This window comes from Manihot esculenta, chromosome 2 (genome assembly GCF_001659605.2).
Source record: "Manihot esculenta cultivar AM560-2 chromosome 2, M.esculenta_v8, whole genome shotgun sequence".
NCBI classification, from domain to species: Eukaryota; Viridiplantae; Streptophyta; class Magnoliopsida; order Malpighiales; family Euphorbiaceae; genus Manihot; species Manihot esculenta.
This window is the reverse complement of record NC_035162.2, coordinates 22,212,829-22,221,861: the sequence shown is the minus strand read 5'-3', so window position 1 is coordinate 22,221,861 and position 9,033 is coordinate 22,212,829. Positions and strand designations below refer to the sequence as shown.

Genomic DNA, 9,033 nt, shown 5'->3' with positions numbered 1-9,033 from the left:
TAGTTGTGAATGACGGCTTCGATGACAAGAGCGTCATCATGGGGCATCTGAATCCCATGAGCATCTTCAGGGGAGAAGGAGATGGTTACTGGGGAGTGTTCTACTACCTGCAGGACTTCGCTACTATTCCCTTCCCCACTCCAGCTTCTCTTCCTGCCTCTCCTGCTCATCTGACCTCCAGTCCCCTCGACAATCATATTGATGGTTTCGTTGGAGCCGTCATTCATGGGCCCTACCCCCTGTCTATGGGGCCTCTCTGCTGTGGGGTTCTGCTAGGGCCTCTCCCCTTCTAGATTCTTCACAAAGTTTCGGAGATGCCCCCTCTTGATCAGCCTCTCGATCTCATTGATCAGTTGGTAGCAGCTATTGGTGTCATGGCCGTGGGTGCGATGATACTGGCAGTACTTGTCAGGATCCCTCCTGCTTGCATCTGCTTTCATAGGCTTAGACCATAGAAGGAAATCCTTATCTTGAACTGCCATGAGCACTTCAGCTCTGGATGCATTGAGAGGGGTTATTGCCTCAGGGACCCGAGGTGGATACGGCCTCTGTTCCCTCCTGTCCCAGGGCTGCCTATACACCTCTGGCCCCTTATTATGTCTCCTCTCCGATCTCTTCGATCTCATTTTCTCTATCGCCTTCCCTCTGTCTGCAACCTCTCTAGCGAACCTGCTGGTTGTTAAGGCATCATCTTGCCTTATATACTTCTCGGCTCTCTTCATCAGTTCAGCTAGGGTAGTGGGTGGCTTTCTGCACAGTGACCCAAAGAACTCAGAGGATGTGGTCTCCTTCTACATGGCCTCCATAGCCTGACTTTCATCCAGCTCCGGGATTTGCAAGGCTTCTGTATTAAAATGGTCCACGTACTCCCTTAAGGATTCATTCTTCCTTTGCCAGACGGTCTCCAAATAACTAGTTTTCCTCTCAGCTAGAACCCCTGCTATGAACTGGCTAATGAAAACATTGGTAAGGTCCCCAAAGCTTCTAATACTCCCCGCTTCCATGCTGTTGAACCAAGCTCTTACTGGTCCTGTTAGTGTCATGGGGAAGACCTTGCACATCAGGGCGTCCGACAGAGTTTGGAGCTCTATGAATGTCTTGCAGTTAAGGATATGCTCCCGCAGGTTTCCTGCTCCATAATATGTGGCCATCGGTGGCATCATAAAATTTTTGGGGATGGTTCCTTATTGGATCCATCCAGAGAACGGTGAGGATATGGGTCGGAGGGTCTGGCTGTTGTCTTTCTCCCCCAGCTCGGCTAAGAACTGCTCCTTCATTCTTTGTAACTTCTGTTCCACGTCCACCTCCTCTTGTCTCGGCCTCTTCTCTAGGTAGTACCCTTTTCCCCATTCTTCACTCTCGGTTCTCCTAGTTGTCCCTATAGAGTAGCTCTCTACTTCGTCATTTTCAATGTGTTCTCTCACCCTTCTTCCTCGGGGTTTGGTTGCCAGCTCTTCCTCTCTACCAGCTCCCCCGTTCCCTTCTCCGGTCCTCCTGCTACTTTCTGAGGGATCTAGTAGTTGAAAGTGGGTTGGGCCTCAGTGGTATGGACCCCTTCAGCTACATGGGGTGTGTTTAATGGGGGTATTGAGACTCCTCTGCTGCAACATCTACCCCAACCAGTAGGCAGTATTCTGTAGTTGAAGCGTCATGGTTTGGAGTTCTTGGTTGGATATGGTGGCTCTTGGTACATTTCCTGCCGAGCTCGGCGAGGGATTGAATAATACTGGTGGTTGGTTGGAGGGATTTGAAGGAATGGAAAAAGAGAACTATTGACCCTCTTGAGCAGAGCTCAGATCATTTAGGACATTATTGGTGTGGTTTTCATTGCAGTTTTCCATGTGGATCTTAGTGGATATTATGAGAACGGAACTTCGGCGATGAGAAGATCTCCTTCGTTTCCACAGACGGCGTCAATTAATATTCTGAGATCCAAAAAATATGATTTACAGTGGTTGTGTTAACTTAGATGGAGAGGAAAATGTTCCTCCCCTTTTATCCTCTTTTCCTTTTTATCCCCTTTTAACGTCTAATCGCTTTTCTGCTATAGTACCACTTGTCCTTGCCACTCAAATCCGTATGTACGGGTGCGTCAGAGCCTCTCTCAACGCCAAGTGGCCATTAATTTCCCCCAGTGCATGCGGGCAGGGCTGCAAGGTCACTTGGCCTGCTCTCTTTCCTCTTGTCATGTTACTAGGCTAGCCTTCCTTCAGGTGGGCCTGCATGTGAGGTATCCCCGACCCGACTCTTCTGACCAGGCTGAGACGCGCGTCATGGGGCTGGTTTTCCTTGAGAAGGACCTGATGGACCTTGAGCCTGTATTCTTCTTTCGGGCCCAGCCTTGTCCCCAGGTAGAGGAAGCCTGGTGGTCATCAATTTAATTCGGTTAAATTTTAAATTGAACCGACCGAATGCTCACCTCTGGTGATTCCTTATGTATAGATTGCCCATAATGCTATGGGGTGATTCCTTGCAAGGAGTAAATATGTTTATAAGTCAAGCCTTGAAAATGACTTCACAATAATTTATCATATACATGAAAAAGTAACATGTAATATCTTCTATTTTTATTCCAATTTTTATAATTTATTAGCTGAAAATATTTTTAAATATTAAATATTAGAATCCTATTTCATATAAAATAGAATAATAATTATCTAAATTTTATTTTACTATAAATATATGTAACTTATATAAATTATTATTTAAAAATTTATTCATTAAAATAATAATTAATAAATAATTTTATTGCTGATAGAATTTTATATTGTTATTTTAGATATAAAAGTATTAAATTTTATTTTAAAAAAAAATTAATAAATAATCTACGGGAAGTAGCTAATTCATATAATTTTTTATTTTAATTCTAATTATTATATGGTAGCAACTTTCAGTTAGGAATAATATTTATAAAATTTAGAGTAGTTAAATCTCTGTAGAACAAATTAAAAATAAGAAAAGGATTTTTTTTATATATATAAATATATAAAAGTATTTAATATATTTATAATATGTTTAATCTATATAATTATAATATTTTTTATATATTGTTTTAATAAAAATAAATTTGTGAATTATAGCTATATAATTTAACATTCAAAAGTATTTTTAAATTTTAAGCATAACAAAATTTTATCTTATATAGGATATAATAATAGCTATTTAAAATTCATTTTAATGTATAAAATTATAAAAATTACTACCTAAATATTATTCATTAATATTTTAAATAAAATTATAACTAATTTATACTTTTATTATTAATAAAAATTTTTGTGTGAAGTTTAAAAATAAAATATAAAAATATAAATAAGATACTAAAATAAAAAATAAATAATCAACAAATTGCAAGAGTAAATACATATAAAAGAAAAATACAATAAAAGAGGGTAGTTTTTACTGTGAAAAAAAAAACTCTAGTCTCTCTAACTTTTCTCTAGAGAGGGAATCTCTCTGTCTACTCTTTTTTCTTTATATGGCTCATCCATTTTCTTTTGCCATCTCTCGTATGGCCATACCCTGGCGAGAGACAATCGTCCTTCTCCCGTCCAAAGCAGTGGATTTTTTCTCTCTACTTTCTAGGTAGGGTAGCGTGACTAAATAAGTTTTTCTCTTAGTTTTAAGTAGATCTGAGCTATAGAGGAGGGTTTATATTTAATTTGCTTTGTTTTGTTGTTGCTGCTTTTTTTTTTTTTTAATTCTTTTTTGTTGTTTGTATATAGGTGGATTTTAGAATTTCTTGAAGATTATTTTCTGCATGCACCGGAAAAGAGTGGATGATTTGGTTTGGATGTCCTCCCTTTTAACCAGCCTCACCCTTTGATGCCTATTGGAACTTCAAATGGTAACAACTTACTTTCTTGGTAGTGGAAGAATCTAAATCTTTTTATTCTGTAGAGAATTTCTAGGTTCTATTGCTCTCTCTCTATGATGAGTATCTGATCCTCAAGGCACATTGTTTTGTCAACGAGCTCTCCTCCACAGCTCTTTAGGCGTTTCTTTTGGCTTTGCTCTTCCTGGGATTATGTGGTCCTTTTGAGGTTGGTTTTCTTTTTGGATGGGAAGGGTTTGATACTCTCAAGGTATTTGCTTCTTATTTTGACTACCGACAAAACTTTTGACTGTATCATGCAACATAATCCAAAAGATCTTCCTACCTCCTGCAAGCTAGGATTTGGATGTTGAGCTGGACTTCAGCCTACGTGACTTAGGCTTAGTTTTTTAGGTTTTTGTAATTTTAGCATGTTTTCTTGTGATGATCATGAGTGTAAGTTCTATAGGTTTTAAGTCTTTAATATAACAATTTTATTTTCTAATAAAAAAAATAATAAAAGAAGGTCTAATGTGAAAGGCTCTTAATATCACACATAGAGGTTGAAAGAAAAATCTTTTATTTATTAAGCAACATTAGGCTTTTATAGGCTTTACATGATAAGATTACTAGTAACAACCATTTACAACTCGTAGTGTTTGTTACAGACTAATTCAAAACTAACTCTATCTACTTGACTCCTAATTACTAGGAGTTTATTAGCAAAACACTGACAACTTTGAAATAGTCAAACCCAACAATGCGTCCCCTAAACTGAACGCAATAGAATTCAGTTTAAGCTCAGAGGTACTTCACACACTCCAGAGGTACTTCACACACTCCAAGCTCTTCTCGCAGTTTTATGAACACATCAAGCTTTAGGGGCTTAGTCATTATATCAGCTACCTGCTCCTTTGTGCCATAATGAACAAGTCTCACAACTCCCTCATTCGTAAGATCCCTTAGAAAATAGAATCTGACATCAATATGCTTACTCTTGCCATGTAGAATTGGGTTCTTGGACAATTTAATTGTTGAACAATTATCACAAAGGATAGTTGTGGGCTGTTGTTGTAGACATCCAAGTTGCTGCAGAATCCTTTGCATCCACACACATTGATAGGCGCAAGATGCTGCCACAATGAATTCAGCTTTCATGGTTGATAGTGTCACCACCGGCTGCTTCTTTGAGGCCCAAGAAACTGCCCCTCTATTCATCAAAAACACATAACCACTCATACTCCTCTTATCATCGATGTCCCCTGCATAATCACTATCTATATAGGCAACTAGTTCTGTTGTATCACCTCTCTTATAAAGTTAACCCAAAGACACAATACCCTTAAAATAACGCAGCACCCTTTTTGCTGCTTGTAAATGGAACTCTGTTGGACCGACCATATATCTACTTAATAAACATGTCACATGCATTACATCTGGCATTGTAGCAGTAATATACATGAGACTCCCAATTAATTGTTTAAATAAGGTTGCATCCACCTTAGCTCCTCCTCCATCCTTCGAGAATTTAGAACCTGGTACAATTGGATTCTTAACTGGATTTCCATTATGCAAGTGAAACCTCTCCAACAACTCACTAGCATATTTCTTTTGACTTAGATAGATACCTTCTGAATTTTGCATAATCTACACCAAGGAAGTATTTCATCTTCCCTAAATCCGTCTCAAACTCATCTTTCATAGAGCTCTTAAACTTCTCAAACATGTAAGAATCATTACAGTAAAGATCAAGTCATCAACATACAGACTTACAATTAAAACTTTCTTACCTCCTTCTTCTAACTTAATAAAGAGAGTATGCTCATAATTGCACCGTGTAAAGCCTTCTTTGAGAAAATAAGCCTCAATTCTACTATACCAAGCACGTGGTGTCTATTTTAATCTATAAAGTGCCTTTCGAAGTTTGTAAACCTTCTGTTCTTCACCCTTTCAAACATATCCCATCGGCTGCTCCACATACACATCCTCGTTCAATTCACCATGAAGAAACGCACTTTTAACATCAAGTTGGTACACACCCCAACCTTTTTGTGCTGCTAATGCTAGAATCATCCGAATTGTATCCCATCTTGCAACTGACCAAAGACCTCATTGTAATTGATCCCATGCTGTTGAGCGTAACCTTTTGCAACCAACCGAGCCTTGTACTTGTCCACCTCACCATTCTCCTTCTGTTTGGTCTTGAAAACCCATTTGACACTGATTTTCTTTGCCCCAACTGTTGGTTGTGTAAGCTGCCAGGTCTCATTCTTCTCAATGGACTCCATCTTGTAGTCCATAGCTTTTCTCCAATTTTCTTCTGTTGTTGCTTCTTCAAAGGAACAAGGATCTTCATAGGAAGCAAACATCACAAGATTGTTTGACTCATCTTCTTCTTTCGAAAGTCCTTCTCCTGATACATAATCTTGCAAGTATGGAGGAGCTCTCCGAGATCTATTTGCTGCCGAAAGTACATCACTTTGTGCTTCTTGATTGACTGTTGGTGCAATGAATTCTTGGTCTTCATTGTTAGTTTCAGTTGCAGCTTCTTGTTCATTCCCATACTCTTCAGCTTTATCTTCATCACAACCTTCCCAAACCAATACATCTTGTCTCACTTCTTGCGCTGTTCTTCCCCAATTCCAACCCTTATCTTCTTCGAAACACATATCTCGACTTATCAATATTTTATTGGTTGTTGGGTCAAACAACTGATATGCTTTCAACTCACCGCTGACTCCCAATAACACACAAGGGAAGCTTTTATCATCCAACTTCTTTCTTTTCTAGTTTGGCACGTGAACATGAGCTAAGCATCCAAAAACTCTAAAGTAATCCATGTTAGGTTTAACTTCGCTCCACAATTCCTCCGGTGTTTTCTTTTTCAAAATCGACGTCGGACTTATTGAGAACATGTGTTGTCCATCTCGCAGCCTCTGGCTAGAATCTCTTTGGTACCTCTTTGTCAGATAGCATACAACGAACCATATTCATAATAGTTCAATTCTTACGTTTGGCTATCCCATTCTGTTGTGGAGTATAAGCTGCTGTGAGTTGTCTGCTTATACCATTATCTTTACAAAAAGTATTGAACTCATTGGAGGTGAACTCTCCTCCTCTGTCAGTGCGTAAACAATACATAGGTACTCCAGACTCCTTTTCAATAGGACTCTTATAATGTTTGAATGTTGTGAATGCCTCAAACTTTTCATTCAGAAAATATATCCACAACTTTCTACTATAATCATCAATGAATGTTAAAATGTACCTTCTATCACTATTAGAGGATGGTGTGATTGGGTCGCAGATATCAGCATGTACAAGTTGGAATTTCTTGGAAGCACGCCATTGACTTTTTTTTACAATTGCCTCTTTGTGTTGTTTCCCTACCAAGCAAACAATACATGATTTAGTTGTAGCTTTCAGAGGTGGAACATCGTTTACCATACCTCTATATTTAATATTGGTAGCCCCTTATAGCTCAGATATCCATATCTCCGATGCCACAGCTGTGATTCATCTTCCATCATTGTTTATAAGCAAATGGAGTTTTTTGGTATCACATTAGCTGACAATGCAAACATCCTATTCATCATCATCCATGTCTTAATAATCAAACCCCTTCTTGGCTGATAAGGCCTGCATGCTCCATGCTTTATAAGAATGGCTAATCCTCTTTCTTGAAGTTGGCCTATAATGAGCAAATTATTTTTCAAATTCAACAAATAATAAACATCCATCATCACCTAAGTTGTGCCCTTGATTTTTAGTCGTATGTTTCCTTTTCCTATCACTTCCATTCTTGTATTATTACCCAGCTTCACGAATGTCGGTATGTACCATCAAAATCTAAGAAGTACTGCATCTTCCCACACATGTGATTGCTACATTCGGAATCTAAGTACCACATCTCTTCCCTTTTTGTGTTGTTAGTTTCCACAAAAGCCATCAGGAGCATCTCTTCATCCTCATCAACCTCAACATAGTTGGCTTTCTTGTCCCTGCTAGAACATTTGTATTGAAAATGCCCTAGTTGATGGCATTTATAACATTCCACGGTGTCCTTGTTAATTTGTCTCCCTCTGCCTCTCCCTCGGCCTCTAATTGCAGCTCCTCTACCTCTGCTTCCTCTTTCATCATAACTAACCTTTAGTGCTTGCTCCTCTCCACCATTCTTTCTAAACTTCTGCTCATGAACCAATAACGAGCTTTGTAAAGCATCAACTGAGAGACTATCAATGTCCTTTGACTCCTCAATTGAGCATACAATGTAATTGAATTTCTCGGCGAGAGTACGTAGAATCTTCTCAACAATTTTGACATTTGGTATGTCTTCACCACAGTTTCTCATGTCATTAGACACCACCATCACTCTCCCGAAGTAATCATTGATTGTCTCTCCCGGTCTCATCTCCAGTAGCTCAAAGTCTCTACGAAGAGTTTGAAGTTGAGCACGCTGCACCTGAGCTATCATGTCCAGGCCCATATTTTTTTTAAAAAAAAAAAATAATAAGCCCATAACCTTTATATATATATATATATATATTATAATTAAAAAAAAAGAAAAGACAGATATCCGAAATTGGATAAGTTCGGCTTTTCCGTCACCCTCGCCAAAGAAGCAGAACACAGAAGCTCTGTTATTTTGAAAAAAAAAAAATTCCTCCTTAACTCAAATCTCCTCCCTCTCAACCCAAATCAACTCATAAACTTCCAAAATTCTTCAGCTAGATCCTGATTAAACCTACATCCTGTTCAGAAATTCAATAATTTCTTCTAGAGGTTCCAAAATTGGGTAGGTGAGTTTTGTCCCTTTTATTCAAATTTTTACGATATAATTTATTTTCTCTACCTTTTAATAGTGATTTTTGTGTTTTGAGGATAAAAATGGGTTATGTTTTAGTTAGATCCAATCAATGGGGTTTTATATTTCTTTTTGGATTAATGATTTTCTTAGGTTGATTTAAATAATATTTACAGCTTATTGAGTATTTTTGTTGAGTTTGGGTATTTTTGGGAGGCCTAGCTATGCCGAAATACTGCCCAAATTTTCTTAAAAATATATATAAAAATATTTTAAAATTTCGTATTTTACGTTTTATATTATTGTTCTAGAGCATTTTTATTATTTGATATATTATTTTATTTTCTTTTTAATTCTAGGAGAGGATCCAGCTTCCAGGATAGATAATAGGGGTCCTCCTGCGACCTAGGTCTTTTGT

General features: G+C 38.0%; 1 protein-coding gene across 1 annotated transcript; it reads right to left on the bottom strand.

Annotated features, from left to right (window-relative positions):
• Nucleotides 1-272: 272 nt before the first annotated feature.
• On the bottom strand, nucleotides 273-1,151 carry LOC110608937. Its single transcript, XM_021748216.1, has 2 exons — nucleotides 796-1,151; nucleotides 273-750 (listed from the first exon to the last, which is right to left on the bottom strand). Exons 1-2 carry the CDS (start codon nucleotides 1,149-1,151, stop codon nucleotides 273-275), a joined length of 834 nt encoding a protein of 277 aa, XP_021603908.1.
• Nucleotides 1,152-9,033: the final 7,882 nt, after the last annotated feature.

Excerpts from the sequence above, each read along its gene's own strand:
- LOC110608937 (XM_021748216.1), bottom strand. The coding sequence starts at position 1,151 with ATGGCCACATATTATGGAGCAGGAAACCTGCGGGAGCATATCCTTAAC. Across the intron at positions 751-795 it reads AGTCAGGCTATGGAGGCCAT|AAAGCCACCCACTACCCTAG; the intron begins GTAGAAGGAGAC and ends GTCACTGTGCAG.